Source organism: Salmo salar, chromosome 15, assembly GCF_965601325.2.
Source record: "Salmo salar chromosome 15, fSalSal1, whole genome shotgun sequence".
Classification (NCBI taxonomy): domain Eukaryota; kingdom Metazoa; phylum Chordata; class Actinopteri; order Salmoniformes; family Salmonidae; genus Salmo; species Salmo salar.
In genome coordinates this window covers 109097021-109116997 of record NC_138305.1, presented here as the reverse complement: position 1 = coordinate 109116997, position 19977 = coordinate 109097021, and the positions used below count along the sequence as shown (strand labels likewise).

At 42.2% G+C, this 19977-nt stretch overlaps 1 protein-coding gene across 1 annotated transcript in view; it reads left to right on the top strand.

Moving 5' to 3' along the window:
- LOC106572912 (laminin subunit alpha-5) overlaps window positions 1–19977 on the top strand; it is a 292659-nt gene that overhangs the window by 135554 nt on the left and 137128 nt on the right. The window contains exons 22-32 of the mRNA XM_082962271.1: window positions 4717–4846; window positions 5497–5639; window positions 5780–5883; window positions 6391–6544; window positions 7398–7561; window positions 7718–7826; window positions 8885–8964; window positions 11971–12154; window positions 12452–12578; window positions 13069–13208; window positions 19664–19779. Coding sequence (XP_082818397.1) covers window positions 4717–4846; window positions 5497–5639; window positions 5780–5883; window positions 6391–6544; window positions 7398–7561; window positions 7718–7826; window positions 8885–8964; window positions 11971–12154; window positions 12452–12578; window positions 13069–13208; window positions 19664–19779 — 1451 coding nt within the window. The remainder of the gene's footprint in view (window positions 1–4716; window positions 4847–5496; window positions 5640–5779; window positions 5884–6390; window positions 6545–7397; window positions 7562–7717; window positions 7827–8884; window positions 8965–11970; window positions 12155–12451; window positions 12579–13068; window positions 13209–19663; window positions 19780–19977) is intronic.

Here is a 19977-nt window from a genome sequence, read left to right as displayed (position 1 = left end):
GCAGTCTGTTACGTTGCACCAGATGTCATTCATTTCAATGGGGACCATTCGCAACGGAGTGGCATTTGCAGAGTGTCAATATAACAGGAAGTTACCTAACCACAGTCCTGCCAGTGTCAATAGAACAGGAAGTTACCTAACCACAGTCTGGCCAGAGTGTCAATAGAACAGGAAGTTACCTAACCATAGTCTGGCCAAAGTGTCAATAGAACAGGAAGTTACCTAACCACAGTCCTGCCAGAGTGTCAATATAACAGGAAGTTACCTAACCACAGTCCTGCCAGAGTGTCAATAGAACAGGAAGTTACCTAACCACAGTCCGGCCAGAGTGTCAATAGAACAGGAAGTTACCTAACCACAGTCCTACCAGAGTCCGTCAATAGAACAGGAAGTTACCTAACCACAGTCCGGCCAGAGTGTCAATAGAACAGAAAGTTACCTAACCACAGTCCTGCCAGAGTCCGTCAATAGAACAGGAAGTTACCAAACCACAGTCCTACCAGAGTCCGTCAATAGAACAGGAAGTTACCTAACCACAGTCCGGCCAGCGTGTCAATAGAACAGAAAGTTACCAAACCACAGTCCTACCAGAGTCCGTCAATAGAACAGGAAGTTACCAAACCACAGACCGGCCAGAGTGTCAATATAACAGGAAGTTACCTAACCACAGTCCGGCCAGAGTCCGTCAATAGAACAGGAAGTTACCTAACCACAGTCCGGCCAGAGTCCGTCAATATAACAGGAAGTTACCAAACCACAGAATGAGGTACTATAAATTAGTACTATTTTAATAGCAATATTGAATATTATAACATTGGAGGTCAATATTATATGACTGTTGCCTCCCGTTTGAATTCAGAAAAGTTTGTGATGGTAAGGACGTTTGTTTATGATGATAATTATTAGGTGTCAGTATCTTCCACCTAGCCTAGCTTTTAGCTAGCTTGCTAACATTAGCTGCTCTGCATAAGCTAGCTTGACGTGCTATAAAGTTAGAGAAACAAATTGAGGAAAATGTAACTAAACAAAACATGTTTTATTATCACCTGAAACAATGTGTTTATTCTGTCTTGAATGAAACTGTAATATTTTGCAATCTCACAAAAATAAATGTGATCTCTGTCGAGAGGCAGAGACTTATCCAACCAGTAGCGGAGCAAGCCCGCGTGAAAAGGATGTAGGCCAAAATTGTTCCGTCCATTTGTGTACACAGTGTTAGCCAATAAATTACATTTCTGATAAAACATTCTAGCACTGCAGATGGCAGTAGAAAAGAAGCGAGAAGAAATGGACTACTTTAAAATGGAGAGCCCTTAATAGCGCTGCCCATGCTGTCACATAAGCGGTCAATGGCAAACATAGGATGTTCGCCCTCCTCCCATCTCTATGGTGCTGGACTGGTTGGCTTTGGCTGCAGTGGTGCTGGTGTTATTGGTATTAAGGAGTGGCCTTCCCTCCCTGCTTTTTCCCTTTTCTATCCCTCTCTCCTGTACCACCTTCCTTCCTCATCTCCCTTCCCACCCTCATCTCCCTTCCCGCTCTCCTCCTCGCCATCCCTTCTCCTCCCTTTCCTCTCCCCTGTACCACCTTCCTTCCGCATCTCCCCTCCCAGCCTCATCTCCCTTCCCTCTCTCCTCCTCTCCATCCCTTCTCCTCCTCCCTTTCCTCTCTCCTGTACCACCTTCCTTCCTCATCTCCCTTCCCACCCTCATCTCCCTTCCCGCTCTCCTCCTCGCCATCCCTTCTCCTCCCTTTCCTCTCCCCTGTACCACCTTCCTTCCTCATCTCCCCTCCCACCCTCATCTCCCTTCCCTCTCTCCTCCTCTCCATCCCTTCTCCTCCTCCCTTTCCTCTCCCCTGTACCACCTTCCTTCCTCATCTCCCCTCCCACCCTCATCTCCCTTCCCTCTCTCCTCCTCTCCATCCCTTCTCCTCCTCCCTTTCCTCTCTCCTGTACCACCTTCCTTCCTCATCCCCCCCTCCCACCCTCATCTCCCTTCCCTCTCTCCTCCTCCATCCTCCCTCCTTCCTCCTTCCTCCTCTTCCTTCCCTCCCCTCCTCTCCATCCCCCCTCCTTTCTCCATGACCTCCCGCCAGTCCAAGGTGGTGGTTCAAGTCTCGGTTAACTCTCCAGACCTGTTTCAAATAGTCTTGCACTATGTGAACCACGGTGGCCTGGACATGATGGGCAGGGTGTCCATCCTGGAAGATGGGAACAACTCCACGTGTGGCAACTGTAAGTGTCGGACTCAGTGGTATCCTAGGCTTCAACCCAAAATGGCACCCTATTCCCTATTTAGTGCACTATATAGGGAATAGGTCATTTGTGATGCAGCCCTAACCCTTCTTCTCCCAGTCCCTCCTTTCTTCTTTCTCTCCTCCTCTTGTAAGCTGCTCTCCTTTCACTTCTTCCCTCGCTCTCTTCTCCCCATGGATTGAGAGGCTGGGTGTGAGTGTGGCCTCTATCAGAGGCGGCTGGTGATTAGCTAGTAGTGGCATGCAGAGGCGGGGTCTAGAACTGGCTGTGGCTGCGCTTCCTGTCATTGGTCAACGGAACCCCCCCTGACCCCTCAACCTCCCAACCCCCCTGAGTCCTCAACCTCCCAACCCCCCCGACCCCTCTAACCTCCCAACCCCCGAGTCCTCAACCTCTCAACCCCCCCTGACCCCTCTAACCTCCCAACCCCCCCTGAGTCCTCAACCTCCCAACCCCCCTGAGTCCTCATTCTCCCAACCCCCCCTGACCCTTCAAACCTCCCAACCCCCCCTGAGTCCTCAACCTCCCAACCCCCCTGAGTCCTCAACCTCCCAACCCCCCCTGACCCCTCTAACCTCCCAAACCCCCCTGAGTCCTCAACCTCCCAACCCCCCCTGACCCCTCTAACCTCCCAACCCCCCCTGAGTCCTCAACCTCCCAACCCCCCTGAGTCCTCATTCTCCCAACCCCCCCTGACCCCTCAAACCTCCCAACCCCCCCTGAGTCCTCAACCTCCCAACCCCCCCTGAGTCCTCAACCTCCCAACCCCCTGAGTCCTCAACCTCCCAACCCCCCCTGACCCCTCTAACCTCCCAACCCCCCCTGACCCCTCTAACCTCCCAACCCCCCCTGACCCCTCTAACCTCCCAACCCCCCCTGAGTCCTCAACCTCCCAACCCCCCTGAGTCCTCAACCTCCCAACCCCCCCTGAGTCCTCAACCTCCCAATCCCCCCTGACCCCTCTAACCTCCCAACCCCCCCTGACCCCTCAACCTCCTAACCCCCCTGACCCCTCAACCTCCCAACCCCCCCTGACCCCTCAACCTCCCAACCCCCCCTGACCCCTCTAACCTCCCAACCCCCCCTGACCCCTCTATCCTCCCAGCCCCCCCTGAACCCTCAACCTCCCAACCCCCCTGAGTCCTCAACCTCCCAACCCCCCCTGACCCCTCAACCTCCCAACCCCCCCTGACCCCTCAACCTCCCAACCCCCCCTGACCCCTCAACCTCCCAGCCCCCCCTGACCCCTCAACCTCCCAACCCCTCCCGACCCCTCAACCTCCCAACCCCTCCCGACCCCTCCCGACCCCTCAACCTCCCAGCCCCCCCTGACCCCTCAACCTCCCAACCCCTCAACCTCTCAACCCCTCCCGACCCCTCAACCTCCCAGCCCCCCCTGACCCCTCAACCTCCCAGCCCCCCCTGACCCCTCAACCTCCCAGCCCCCCAGTCCTCTAACCTCTCATCCTACCACAGGGTCTTTAACGCAGACCTCATTATTTTCTGTACCTCTTCATCCCTTCATCCTCTTCTTCTACCCCTCTCCTCCTCTTCCACCTCTACCCTCTCCTCTTCATCCTCTTCTTCTACCCCTCTCCTCCTCTTCCCCCTCCTCTACCCTCTCTTCTACCCTCTCCTCTACCCTCTCCTCTTCATCCTCTTCTTCTACCCCTCCCCTCCTCTTTCCCCTCCTCTTCGCCCTCCTCTACCCTCTCCTCTACCCTCTCTTCTTCATCCTCTTCTTCTACCCCTCTCCTCCTCTTCCCCCTCCTCTACCCTCTCCTCTTCATCCTCTTCTTCTACCCCTCCCCTCCTCTTTCCCCTCCTCTTCGCCCTCCTCTACCCTCTCCTCTACCCTCTCCTCTTCATCCTCTTCTTCTACCCCTCTCCTCCTCTTCCTCCTCTTTCCTCTCCTCTTCATCCACTTCATCCTCTTCTTCTCCTCCTCATCTTCCCTCTCCTCTACCCTCTCCTGTTCATCCTCTTCTTCTATCCCTCTCCTCCTCTTCCTCCTCTACCCTCTCCTCTTCTTCTTCTTCTTCTACCCCTCTTCCTCCTCTTCCCTCTCCTCTTCATCCTCTTCTTCTACCCCTCTTCCTCCTCTTCCCTCTCCTCTTCATCCTCTTCTTCTACCCCTCTCCTCCTCTTCCTCCACTTCCCTCTCCTCTTCATCCACTTCATCCTCTTCTTCTACCCCTCTCCTCCTCTTCCTCCTCTTCCCTCTCCTCTTCCCTCTCCTTTTCATCCTCTTCTTCTACCCCTCTCCTCCTCTTCCTCCTCTACCCTCTCCTCTTCTCCTCCTCTTCGTCCTCTTCTTCTACCCCTCTCCTCTTCCCTCTCCTCTTCATCCTCTTCTTCTACCCCCCTCCTCCTCTTCCTCCTCCTACCCTCCTCTTCCACCTCCTCCCTCCTCTTCTACCTCCTCATCCTCTTCATCCTCCTCCTTCTTTGTCCCTCAGAGCACGGTCAAACTGTCGGTGCACGTGAGTGAGGTGGATGTCTACCTCACGAGGTTCATCCTCAGATATGTAAACTCTGAGGCTGCTGTCTCCAATGGCAAAATAACAGCCTATCAGAACAGCCGGAAAGGTAAGTTTCACAGACCAGCTGATCAGAAATGACCAGACCTGACTACAGTATCTAATTGTTTGTAGAGATTAATTAAAGGAAAATTATTGCATTCTTTCTGTATGCTTTTTTGAAAGTACTTATGCAGTGTGGACCTAAGTTGTAGTTTTCAGTCGCAAATATATATTATCCTCTTTTGACAAGTAAAGTTTAGAGATTTTCCTTTTTACAACACCTTATATTCACTATTGAACCACTCCACATTATACTGTTATTTGATTGGAATTTAACTGAATTTAATTCATTTCTGCATCTCTAACTCACTCCCTCTCGTTCTCCTCTGTCTCTCTCACTCCCTCTCGTTCTCATCTCTCTCTCTCTCCCCATCTCCTTCTCTCTCTCTCCCTCTCCCTCTCTCTCCCTCTCTCCCTCTCCCTCCCCTTCTCTCTCTCTCCCCATCTCCCTCTCTCCCTCTCTCCCTCTCTCTCTCTCTGTCTCTCTCCCCATCTCCCTTTCTCCCTCCCTCGCCCTCTCTCCCTCTCCCCCCCCCCCCTCTCTCTCTCCCTCTCCCTCTCCCTCTCTCTCTCTCTCTCTCTCCCCATCTCCTTCTCTCCCTCCCTCCCTCTCTCTCTCTCTCTCTCTCTCTCTCTCTCTCTCTTTCTCTCTCCCAGGCTCAGAACAGTCCAAACAGATTGTGTTTGCCCCCAGCTCAGAACCTACTTTTGTCAATGTGCCCCAGAATAACTTTGTAGAACCATTCGTACTTAACCCTGGTACCTGGACCGTGATCATCGAAGCTGAGGGCATACTGCTGGTGAGAAGCCTATACATTTAGCCTGTATATTGGATACGTTTACTATTGTTCGCCCAGATTTAGGAAGTCGGAAGTTGACCACATGTATATGATTTAAATGGGTGACTTGTGATTGATGTGGAGTCTGTTTTTAAACCCAGGACTACCTGGTTCTCCTGCCCAGTGCCTACTATGAAGCTCCCATCCTCCAGATCAAAGTGACTGAGCCATGCTCCTACAGGCCTGCACCGGACACCAGCCACAAGTAAGTCTTCTTCCACCTCCTCCTCTTCCTCCTCCTCTTCCACCTCCTCCTCTTCATCCTCCTCCTCTTCCTCTTCCACCTCCTCCTCTACCCACCTCCTCTTCCTCCTCCTCTTCATCCTCCTCCTCTTCCACCACCTCCTCTTCATCCTCCTCTTCCTCTTCCACCTCCTCCTCTACCCACCTCCTCTTCCTCCTCCTCTTCCTCCTCCTCTTCATCCTCCTCCTCTTCCACCACCTCCTCTTCATCCTCCTCCTCCTCCTCCTCTTCATCCCCCTCTTCATCCTCCTCCTCTTCCACCACCTCCTCTTCATCCTCCTCCCCCCTCTTTATCCATCTTGTTTTTGTCTGTTGCATTGGATGTTAATCACAAACCCCCTTGAAAGTCATATTATTTTGGTACAATCTGTTTTCCAAAGGCTCAGTATTTCTGTTATATCCTGTATTACAGCACTAGACTAGAATTGAACTTGTCTCTCTGTGTCTGTCTGTGTCTCTTCCTGATAGCTGTTTGCTCTACAATTATCTGTCTCTGGATGGGTTCCCCTCCGTCTCTGGTAACGATGCCAGCTGCAGGTTCGACAACCACCTGCCCAGACCCTGCCACCAGGAGAGGGTCACCCCTCGCCACCCCAACATGGCCGTCTGCAGCGGCAGCAATGTGAGTAGAGAAGGAGAGTGGTATGTGTGTGTGTGTGAGAGAGAGATGGTATGGATGAGCATGTTATAACTTGAAATGTAATGACTGAACACTGACTGTAATAGGGTCTCTCCTCTACCAGCTAAATGTCCAGATGCATAGCTGGGTTAACACTGACTGTAATAGGGTCTCTCCTCTACCAGCTAAATGTCCAGAAGCATAGCTGGGTTAACACTGACTGTAATAGGGTCTCTCCTCTACCAGCTAAATGTCCAGATGCATAGCTGGGTTAACACTGACTGTAATAGGGTCTCTCCTCTACCAGCTAAATGTCCAGAAGCATAGCTGGGTTAACACTGACTGTAATAGGGTCTCTCCTCTACCAGCTAAATGTCCAGATGCATAGCTGGGTTAACACTGACTGTAATAGGGTCTCTCCTCTCTCAGCTAAATGTCCAGATGCATAGCTGGGTTAACACTGACTGTAATAGGGTCTCTCCTCTCTCAGCTAAATGTCCAGATGCATAGCTGGGTTAACACTGACTGTAATAGGGTCTCTCCTCTACCAGCTAAATGTCCAGAAGCATAGCTGGGTTAACACTGACTGTAATAGGGTCTCTCCTCTACCAGCTAAATGTCCAGATGCATAGCTGGGTTAACACTGACTGTAATAGGGTCTCTCCTCTACCAGCTAAATGTCCAGATGCATAGCTGGGTTAACACTGACTGTAATAGGGTCTCTCCTCTACCAGCTAAATGTCCAGATGCATAGCTGGGTTAACACTGACTGTAATAGGGTCTCTCCTCTCTCAGCTAAATGTCCAGATGCATAGCTGGGTTAACACTGACTGTAATAGGGTCTCTCCTCTCTCAGCTAAATGTCCAGATGCATGGCCGTGTGCCTCGTCCCGGGGACTATGTTCTGGTGGTAGAATACGCCAGTGAGGAGGAAGCACCACAGACCATCTCTGTGTCCGTCAACACACCTGGCGGAAGGACACACCAGCACCACGTCACACTGCTGCACTGCAAATACAGGTGTGTATGTATATATGTGTTTTGTTTACAGCTGTTGATGTCAACAAAGGAAGCTGGCTGCCATTGGTGTTTCATGAATGGATGTAAAAGTCTTCTCAGTGTGTAGCTTGACCAATCATTCAGCTCTGTCTCTCTCTCTCTTTAATCTGTGTGTAGTTTCCTGTGTCGGATGGTAACCATCGATGAGATGAATCGCGTGGCTGTCTTTACTCTCCCTACTGATGCTGAGGTCCAGCTGATAGCTGACAGAGCCAGCTTCTTCCTGGTAATACTGTGTATCTCTACATGTTAGTTATTTAGCACACTCTTATCCAGAGCCCGATTTACAGGAGCAATTAAGGTTAAGTTTCTTGCTCAAAGGCACACTGACAGGTTTTTCAACTAGTCGGCTTCTGGATTCGAACCAGCGACCTTTCGGTTACTGGCTCAACGCTTTTAACCGCTAGGCTACCTGCCGCTTTATAAACATGATGGGTTAAATGTGTTGATCATGGGTTAAACACAGAGCAGCAGATGGTCAGCAATGCTTTTTCTTTTTTTAAATCATCGCTCTTTTCTCCTGAAGTATGCATTCATTCACTTCATGGATTTGAAAAGAAACGATTGATGTGGAACCTCCCTTTAGCCTACACAAAAGCAATGTTTTTAAACTAGTGGGGAGTAGTGAACATGTGCCCACTTCAGGAGGAAGGAGAGATTATTGGGACGCAGCCATTGTTTGACCTTCAAATCATGTTTCAAAGGTGATCTTTATTGGTAGAGGCACAAGACAAGGCTGTCACCTCTCACCCTTTGTATTTGCGTCGGTTGAAGTGTCTCTGCAGCCGTTTTTATCTCAATATCGAATTGTTTCTTGGTAGCAATTAATTGTTTTCAATTAAAATGGTAAAAAAATTAACAAAAATAGCTTCTTAGCAAAGTGCAATTTCTCAAGCAAGAATTTTACTAGGACTGTCTGGGAGTGGTCTGAGTGGGGAGGGGAAAACTGAAATTTTGCTGTTAATGACAAAGAGGTTTGTAACTTTCTTTCTTATTGGTCTATTAACTAATTTAGCGCATGGTGATGTCACCATGGAAGGCGAAAACTCCAACCCACCAAAACAGGCTCTTATACTAAAAGGGCATTTTCGCAATATTATTCCAACCTCATAGTGTGGAAATATGTATAAAACACAGAGAAATCACATTTTTGAGTGCACTGGACCTTTAAGGAACCATCTTTCCTCCAGCACAAAGAGTACCTGGTTCCCGGATGTTTAGGATCCATAGGGAGATATAATATAAGGTCTATATGTTTTCTGACACATATCTTGTGTTTTCCAGCACAAAGTGTACCTGGTTCCCCGGGAGAAGTTCACTATGGAATACCTGGCGCCTAAGGTCCACTGTATCTCACCTGACAGGTAACCAGACCAGGAACCTTTACTATCACCTAGACTATCTGTAGGTCCACTGTATCTCACCTGACAGGTAACCAGACCAGGTACCTTTACTATCACCTAGACTATCTGTAGGTCCACTGTATCTCACCTGACAGGTAACCAGACCAGGAACCTTTACTATCACCTAGACTATCTGTAGGTCCACTGTATCTCACCTGACAGGTAACCAGACCAGGTACCTTTACTATCACCTAGACTATCTGTAGGTCCACTGTATCTCACCTGACAGGTAACCAGACCAGGAACCTTTACTATCATCTAGACTATCTGTAGGTCCACTGTATCTCACCTGACAGGTAACCAGACCAGGAACCTTTACTATCACCTAGACTATCTGTAGGTCCACTGTATCTCACCTGACAGGTAACCAGACCAGGAACCTTTACTATCACCTAGACTATCTGTAGGTCCACTGTATCTCACCTGACAGGTAACCAGACCAGGTACCTTTACTATCACCTAGACTATCTGTAGGTCCACTGTATCTCACCTGACAGGTAACCAGACCAGGAACCTTTACTATCACCTAGACTATCTGTAGGTCCACTGTATCTCACCTGACAGGTAACCAGACCAGGAACCTTTACTATCATCTAGACTATCTGTAGGTCCACTGTATCTCACCTGACAGGTAACCAGACCAGGTACCTTTACTATCACCTAGACTATCTGTAGGTCCACTGTATCTCAGCTGACAGGTAACCAGACCAGGAACCTTTACTATCACCTAGACTATCTGTAGGTCCACTGTATCTCACCTGACAGGTAACCAGACCAGGAACCTTTACTATCACCTAGACTATCTGTAGGTCCACTGTATCTCACCTGACAGGTAACCAGACCAGGTACCTTTACTATCACCTAGACTATCTGTAGGTCCACTGTATCTCACCTGACAGGTAACCAGACCAGGAACCTTTACTATCACCTAGACTATCTGTAGGTCCACTGTATCTCACCTGACAGGTAACCAGACCAGGTACCTTTACTATCACCTAGACTATCTGTAGGTCCACTGTATCTCACCTGACAGGTAACCAGACCAGGAACCTTTACTATCACCTAGACTATCTGTAGGTCCACTGTATCTCACCTGACAGGTAACCAGACCAGGCACCTTTACTATCACCTAGACTATCTGTAGGTCCACTGTATCTCACCTGACAGGTAACCAGACCAGGTACCTTTACTATCACCTAGACTATCTGTAGGTCCACTGTATCTCACCTGACAGGTAACCAGACCAGGAACCTTTACTATCACCTAGACTATCTGTAGGTCCACTGTATCTCACCTGACAGGTAACCAGACCAGGCACCTTTACTATCACCTAGACTATCTGTAGGTCCACTGTATCTCACCTGACAGGTAACCAGTGATGCTCACCCTGAAGAAGTCAAATCAAATCAAAGTTTATTTGTCACATGCGCCGAATACAACAGGTGTAGTAGACCTTACAGTGAAATGCTTACTTACAGGCTCTAACCAATAGTGCGAAAAGGTGTGTGTGTGTGTGTGTGTGTGTGTGTGTGTGTGTGTGTGTGTGTGTGTGTGTGTGTGTGTGTGTGTGTGTGTGTGTGTGTGTGTGTGTGTGTGTGTGTGTGTAAGTAAAGAAATAAAACAACAGTAAAAAGACATTTGAAAATAAGAGTAGCGAGGCTACATACAGACACCGGTTAGTCAGGCTGATTGAGGTAGTATGTAGATATAGATATGGTTAAAGTGACTATGCATATATGATGAACAGAGAGTAGCAGTAGAGAGGCTACATACAGACACCGGTTAGTCAGGCTGATTGAGGTAGTATGTAGATATAGATATGGTTAAAGTGACTATGCATATATGATGAACAGAGAGTAGCAGTAGAGAGGCTACATACAGACACCGGTTAGTCAGGCTGATTGAGGTAGTATGTAGATGTAGATATGGTTAAAGTGACTATGCAGATATGATGAACAGAGAGTAGCAGTAGCGTGAAAGAGGGGTTGGCGGGAGGTGGAACACAATGCAGATAGCCCAGTTAGCCAATGTGTGGGAGCACTGGTTGGTCGGGCCAATTGAGGTAGTATGTACATGAATGTATAGCAGGGGAAGGGCACACAATGCAAATAGTCCGGGTAACCATTTGGTTACCTGTTCAGGAGTCATATGCTGTAGTCGGTGTCAAGTCACCGGTCTGTGTACAGCGCCACTCCAGCTCTGAGTCCCTGATCTACTGCTACATTCTATTTTCCACAGGTTAATTTTCTCTTTTCTCCCCTCCCCTCTGTTCCTCCCTCCGTTCTCCACTTCTCTCTTCCCCTTTCTTCTCCTCTCACTCTCTTCCCCTTTCCTCTTTCCCTTTCCTCTTTGCCTTCTCTTCTTCTCTCTTCTCCTCTCTTCCCCTTTCCTCTTTCCCTTTCCTCTTTGCCTTCTCTTCTCCTCTCTTCCCCTTTCCTCTTTCCCTTCTCTTCTCCTCTCTTCTCGTCCCCTCTTCCCTCACTCCTCCTCTACTCTCCTTCTACCCTCTCCCTCCCTCCTACCTTCTCCCCTCCTCTCCCTCTACCCTCTACTCTTCCTCTACCCTCTCCCTCCCTCCTACCTTCTCCCCTCCTCTTCCTCTACCCTCTTCCCTCCCTCCCTCCCTCCCTCCCAACTACCCTACCCTCTCCCCTCCTCTCCCTCTACCCTTTACCCCCTCCTCGCCCTCTACCCTCTCTCTTCCTCTACCCTGTCCCTCTCCTCTTCCTCTAACCTCTCCCTCCCTCCTACCTTCTCCCCTCCTCTTCCTCTACCCTCTTCCCTCCCTCCCACCCTACCCTCTCCCCTCCTCTCCCTCTACCCTCTACCCCCTCCTCGCCCTCTACCCTCTGTCTTCCACTACCCTGTCCCTCTTCCCTCCTCTCCCTCTACCCTCTACCCTCTCTCTTCCTCTACCCTCTCCTTTCCCTTCTTCTTCAACTCCCTCCTCTTTTTCTCTGTCCCCAGTTCATCCTGTATCGCGTCGAGGTTCCAGACCCCGTCTGATTCGCTGGTGTTGAAGGAAGGTCAAGGGTTATTGGGCCAGCAGCCTGTCCTGGCCTCCCCTGATGACCCCCCCCTAGAGCCGGCAAGAGCCCGTCCTCCCACCGCTGCGGATAACGTGGACCACTTCCGCCTTGATAACAGCCAGGTACCTTTTCAAATATATTTTATTTTGTTGGTCATTTTACTCCAGTACCTGGTCTAGGACATTTTATTTGGGAACCTCTTTCTCAAGAGAGAGCTGACTTTAGGTGTTCATTTATTATCAAAAAGCAACAACTAATTTCCTAAATCTCCTCACTTTCTAGATCTCCCCTCATAGTCAGTCCCCACAGATTGATAACATGCTACTCCTTTTTTTTTTTTTACTTCTCACTGTCGTTTTCTACCAAATAATGACTTCAGGTATTCATGTAAATATCTTCTGTCTCTTCCTGTACTCCAGAATGCAGCAGTGTACTCTGCCCGTGTCCACACTCTGGGTCGCTACGTTTTCATCCTCCACTACCACCAGCCCCTCCACCCCACCTACCCTGTCCAGGTGTTCATCAACGGGGGACGCATCTGGCAGGGTGAGCCCCCAAACCTACACCAGCTACAGTACATCAGTGTTCACCAATCTGTCGATCGTGATCTACTGGTCAATCTTCAAAGCATTCCTAGTCAAACATTTATGTATAAAAGCCAACGATAAAGCCATGTGTCATTTTAGGTCCTACCAATGCTCAATAGCAGAATACTTTTAGGACTTTCATGAATGAGTCAAATGAGCAAAACACAGGAACTAAGGAGACTGAAAAATCAGTTGAATCTTTTGACAGTTGAATCGTTTGGCAGTTGAATCGTTTGGCAGTTGAATCGTTTGGCAGTTGAATCTTTTGACAGTTGAATCTTTTGGCAGTTCAATCTTTTGGCAGTTGAATCTTTTGGCAGTTGAATCTTTTGGCAGTGAATCTTTTGGCAGTTGAATCGTTTGGCAGTTGAATCTTTTGGCAGTTGAATCTTTTGGCAGTTGGAATCTCTTTGTGATGTGAATGATCATCATTCCTCTTCCTCTTCCAGGCCATGCCAACGCCTCCTTCTGTCCCCATGGTTATGGTTGCCGTAGCGTTCTGATCTCCGAGAACCAGATCATTCTGGACGTGACGGACAACGAGATATTCCTGACTGTCCAAGTCCCTGATGGCAAAACACTCTGGCTGGTGAGTCCATCCAGGAAGACTGGGTCAATGTCTACACTGTACTAAAAGATACTCCCGAGTGGGGCAGCGGTCTAAGGAACTGCAGTCCCTGGTTTGAATCCAGGCTGCATCACATCTGGCCGTGATTGGGAGTCCCATAGGGCGGCGCACAATTGGCCCAGCGTCATCCAGGTTTGGCCGGGGGGTAGGCCGTCATTGTAAATAAGAATTTGTTCTTAACTGACTTGCCGAGTTAAATAAAAAATACATAGCTCAACTCTGACACCAAACCTCACATTGTCACAGTAAAAAAAGAACTACTAATTACAAATGTATAACTTTATCCAAACTTCCTACTGCAGAACTCTGGAAGTTTGGATAAAATTATACATTTCTAATTTATACCTGTTACTTATGTTTATATTAGGACTATGTTCTGGTGGTGAACAACCTACAAAATCTATATAACCTATATAATCTATATAACCTATTGAATCTATAGAACCTACAGAATCTATAGAACCTATAGAACCTATAGAACCTATAGAATCTACACAATCTATACAATCTATAGAACCTATACAATCTATACAACCTATAGAATCTATAGAATCTATACAATCTATAGAATCTATACAATCTATAGAACCTATAGAATCTATAGAACCTATAGAATCTACACAATCTATACAATCTATAGAACCTATACAATCTATACAACCTATAGAATCTATAGAATCTATACAATCTATACAATCTATAGAACCTATAGAATCTATACAACCTGTAGAATCTATAGAACCTATAGAATCTATACAACCTATAGTATCTATAGAATCTATACAACCTATAGGATCTATACATCATATAGAATCTATATAACCTATATACTATATATAACTTATGTAACATATGGGATCTATAGAACCTAACCTCACCAAACCTCACATTGTCACAGTAAAAAAAGAACTACTAATTACAAATGTATAACTTTATCCAAACTTCCTACTGCAGAACTCTGGAAGTTTGGATAAAATTATACATTTCTAATTTATACCTGTTACTTATGTTTATATTAGGACTATGTTCTGGTGGTGAACAACCTACAAAATCTATATAACCTATATAATCTATATAACCTATTGAATCTATAGAACCTACAGAATCTATAGAACCTATAGAACCTATAGAACCTATAGAATCTACACAATCTATACAATCTATAGAACCTATACAATCTATACAACCTATAGAATCTATAGAATCTATACAATCTATAGAATCTATACAATCTATAGAACCTATAGAATCTATAGAACCTATAGAATCTACACAATCTATACAATCTATAGAACCTATACAATCTATACAACCTATAGAATCTATAGAATCTATACAATCTATACAATCTATAGAACCTATAGAATCTATACAATCTATATAACCTATAGAATCTATATAACCTATATAACCTATAGAACCTATATAATCTATATAACCTATATAATCTATAGAACCTATAGAACCTATAGAATCTTTACAACCTATATAACATATCAAATCTATAGAATCTATATAACCTATAGAATCTATACAACCTATAGAATCTATATAGCCTATATAACCTATAGAATCTATAGAACCTCTAGAATCTATATAACCTATAGAACCTATAGAATCAATACAACCTATATAACCTATCAAATCTATAGAATCTATACAACCTATAGAATCTATATAGCCTATAGAATCTATATAGCCTATATAACCTCTAGAATCTATAGAACCTCTAGAATCTATAGAACCTCTAGAATCTATATAACCTATAGAATCTATATAACCTATATAACCTACAAAATCTATATAACCTATAGAATCTATATAACCTATAGAATCTATAGAACCTATATAATCTATACAACCTATAGAATCTATACAACCTATACAACCTATAGTATCTATAGAATCTATACAACATATAGAATCTATACATCATATAGAATCTATATAACCTATATACTATATATAACTTATATAACATATGGGATCTATAGAACCTATAGAATCTATATAACCTATATAATATATATAACTTATATAACATATGGGATCTTTAGAACCTATAGAATCTATACAACCTATAGAACCTATAGAATCTATAGAATCTATACAACCTATATAATCTATACAACCTGTAGAACCTATAGAACCTATAGAATCGATATAATCTATACAACCTATAGAATCTATACAACCTGTAGAATCTATAGAACCTATAGAATCTATACAACCTATAGTATCTATAGAATCTATACAACCTATAGGATCTATACATCATATAGAATCTATATAACCTATATACTATATATAACTTATGTAACATATGGGATCTATAGAACCTAACCTCACCAAACCTCACATTGTCACAGTAAAAAAAGAACTACTAATTACAAATGTATAACTTTATCCAAACTTCCTACTGCAGAACTCTGGAAGTTTGGATAAAATTATACATTTCTAATTTATACCTGTTACTTATGTTTATATTAGGACTATGTTCTGGTGGTGAACAACCTACAAAATCTATATAACCTATATAATCTATATAACCTATTGAATCTATAGAACCTACAGAATCTATAGAACCTATAGAACCTATAGAACCTATACAATCTATACAATCTATAGAATCTATAGAATCTATAGAACCTATAGAACCTATAGAATCTATAGAATCCATAGAATCTATACAATCTATACAATCTATAGAACCTATACAATCTATACAACCTATAGAATCTATAGAATCTATAGAATCTATACAATCTATAGAACCTATAGAATCTATACAATCTATATAACCTATAGAATCTATATAACCTATAGAATCTATATAACCTATATAACCTATAGAACCTATATAATCTATATAACCTATAGAATCTATAGACTCTATAGAACCTATAGAACCTATAGAATCTTTACAACCTATATAACCTATCAAATCTATAGAATCTATATAACCTATAGAATCTATACAACCTATAGAATCTATATAGCCTATATAACCTATAGAATCTATAGAACCTCTAGAATCTATATAACCTATAAAACCTATAGAATCTATACAACCTATATAACCTATCAAATCTATAGAATCTATACAACCTATAGAATCTATATAGCCTATAGAATCTATATAGCCTATATAACCTCTAGAATCTATAGAACCTCTAGAATCTATAGAACCTCTAGAATCTATATAACCTATAGAATCTATATAACCTATATAACCTACAAAATCTATATAACCTATAGAATCTATATAACCTATAGAATCTATATAATCTATAGAACCTATATAATCTATACAACCTATAGAATCTATACAACCTATACAACCTATAGTATCTATAGAATCTATACAACATATAGAATCTATACATCATATAGAATCTATATAACCTATATACTATATATAACTTATATAACATATGGGATCTATAGAACCTATAGAATCTATATAACCTATATAATATATATAACTTATATAACATATGGGATCTTTAGAACCTATAGAATCTATACAACCTATAGAACCTATAGAATCTATAGAATCTATATAACCTATATACTATATATAACTTATATAACATATGGGATCTATAGAACCTATAGAATCTATATAACCTATATAATATATATAACTTATATAACATATGGGATCTTTAGAACCTATAGAATCTATACAACCTATAGAACCTATAGAATCTATAGAATCTAGACAACCTATATCATCTATACAACCTGTAGAACCTATAGAACCTATAGAATCGATGTAATCTATACAACCTATAGAATCTATACAACCTGTAGAATCTATAGAACCTATAGAATCTATATAACCTATAGAACCTATAGAATCGATATAATCTATACAACCTATAGAATCTATACAACCTGTAGAATCTATAGAACCTATAGAATCTATACAACCTATAGTATCTATAGAATCTATACAACATATAGGATCTATACATCATATAGAATCTATATAACCTATATACTATATATAACTTATATAACATATGGGATCTATAGAACCTATAGAATCTATATAACCTATATAATATATATAACTTATATAACATATGGGATCTTTAGAACCTATAGAATCTATACAACCTATAGAACCTATAGAATCTATACAACCTATATAATCTATACAACCTGTAGAACCTATAGAACCTATAGAATCGATATAATCTATACAACCTATAGAATCTATACAACCTGTAGAATCTATAGAACCTATAGAATCTATATAACCTATAGAATCTATACAACCTATATAACCTATAGAATCTATAGAATCTATAGAATCTATACAACCTATATAATCTATACAACCTGTAGAACCTATAGAACCTATAGAATCGATATAATCTATACAACCTATAGAATCTATACAACCTGTAGAATCTATAGAACCTATAGAATCTATATAACCTATAGAACCTATAGAATCGATATAATCTATACAACCTATAGAATCTATACAACCTGTAGAATCTATAGAACCTATAGAATCTATATAACCTATAGAATCTATACAACCTATATAACCTATAGAATCTATAGAATCTATAGAATCTATACAACCTATATAATCTATACAACCTGTAGAACCTATAGAACCTATAGAATCGATATAATCTATACAACCTATAGAATCTATACAACCTGTAGAATCTATAGAACCTATAGAATCTATATAACCTATAGAACCTATAGAATCGATATAATCTATACAACCTATAGAATCTATACAACCTGTAGAATCTATAGAACCTATAGAATCTATATAACCTATAGAATCTATACAACCTATATAACCTATAGAATCTATAGAATCTATAGAATCTATACAACCTATAGAATCTATAGAATCTATATAACCTATAGAATCTATACAACCTATATAACCTATAGAATCTATACAACCTATATAATATATATAACTTACATAACATATGGGATCTTTAGAACCTATAGAATCTATAGAATCTATCCAACCTATAGAATCTATCCAACCTATAGAATCTATACAATCTATAGAATCTATCCAACCTATAGAATCTATCCAACCTATAGAACCTATAGAATCGATATAATCTATACAACCTATAGAATCTATACAACCTGTAGAATCTATAGAACCTATAGAATCTATATAACCTATAGAATCTATACAACCTATATAACCTATAGAATCTATAGAATCTATAGAATCTATAGAATCTATACAACCTATAGAACCTATAGAATCTATACAACCTATATAATCTATACAACCTGTAGAACCTATAGAACCTATAGAATCGATATAATCTATACAACCTATAGAATCTATACAACCTGTAGAATCTATAGAACCTATAGAATCTATATAACCTATAGAATCTATACAACCTATATAACCTATAGAATCTATAGAATCTATAGAATCTATACAACCTATATAATCTATACAACCTGTAGAACCTATAGAACCTATAGAATCGATATAATCTATACAACCTATAGAATCTATACAACCTGTAGAATCTATAGAACCTATAGAATCTATATAACCTATAGAACCTATAGAATCGATATAATCTATACAACCTATAGAATCTATACAACCTGTAGAATCTATAGAACCTATAGAATCTATATAACCTATAGAATCTATACAACCTATATAACCTATAGAATCTATAGAATCTATAGAATCTATACAACCTATAGAATCTATAGAATCTATATAACCTATAGAATCTATACAACCTATATAACCTATAGAATCTATACAACCTATATAATATATATAACTTACATAACATATGGGATCTTTAGAACCTATAGAATCTATAGAATCTATCCAACCTATAGAATCTATCCAACCTATAGAATCTATACAATCTATAGAATCTATCCAACCTATAGAATCTATCCAACCTATAGAACCTATAGAATCGATATAATCTATACAACCTATAGAATCTATACAACCTGTAGAATCTATAGAACCTATAGAATCTATATAACCTATAGAATCTATACAACCTATATAACCTATAGAATCTATAGAATCTATAGAATCTATAGAATCTATACAACCTATAGAATCTATAGAATCTATATAACCTATAGAATCTATACAACCTATATAACCTATAGAATCTATACAACCTATATAATATATATAACTTACATAACATATGGGATCTTTAGAACCTATAGAATCTATAGAATCTATCCAACCTATAGAATCTATCCAACCTATAGAATCTATACAATCTATAGAATCTATCCAACCTATAGAATCTATCCAACCTATATAACCTATACAACCTATAGAATCTATCCAACCTATATAACCTATACAACCTATAGAATCTATCCAACCTAACGTCATATGTGTGTGTCAGGACTATGTTCTGGTGGTGCCAGAGAGCAGGTACAGCTCCAGTTACCTGTCTGAACAACCTCTGGACAAATCATATGACTTCATCAGCAACTGTGGACAGAACAGCTTCTACATCAAGTGAGTTTACTGTACAGCATGTCTGTGTCTATATTGATGTTGTTACAAGCTAATACAAGTTACAGTAGTTGTTACTGAACAGATATACTTGCTCAAATTTACTTTCAGTACCCAGAACCAAATCTCACCTGGTCAGTAGCTGGACAGCTAATTGTCTGTCACTACAGACTCACTACAGACTCACTACAGACTCACTAC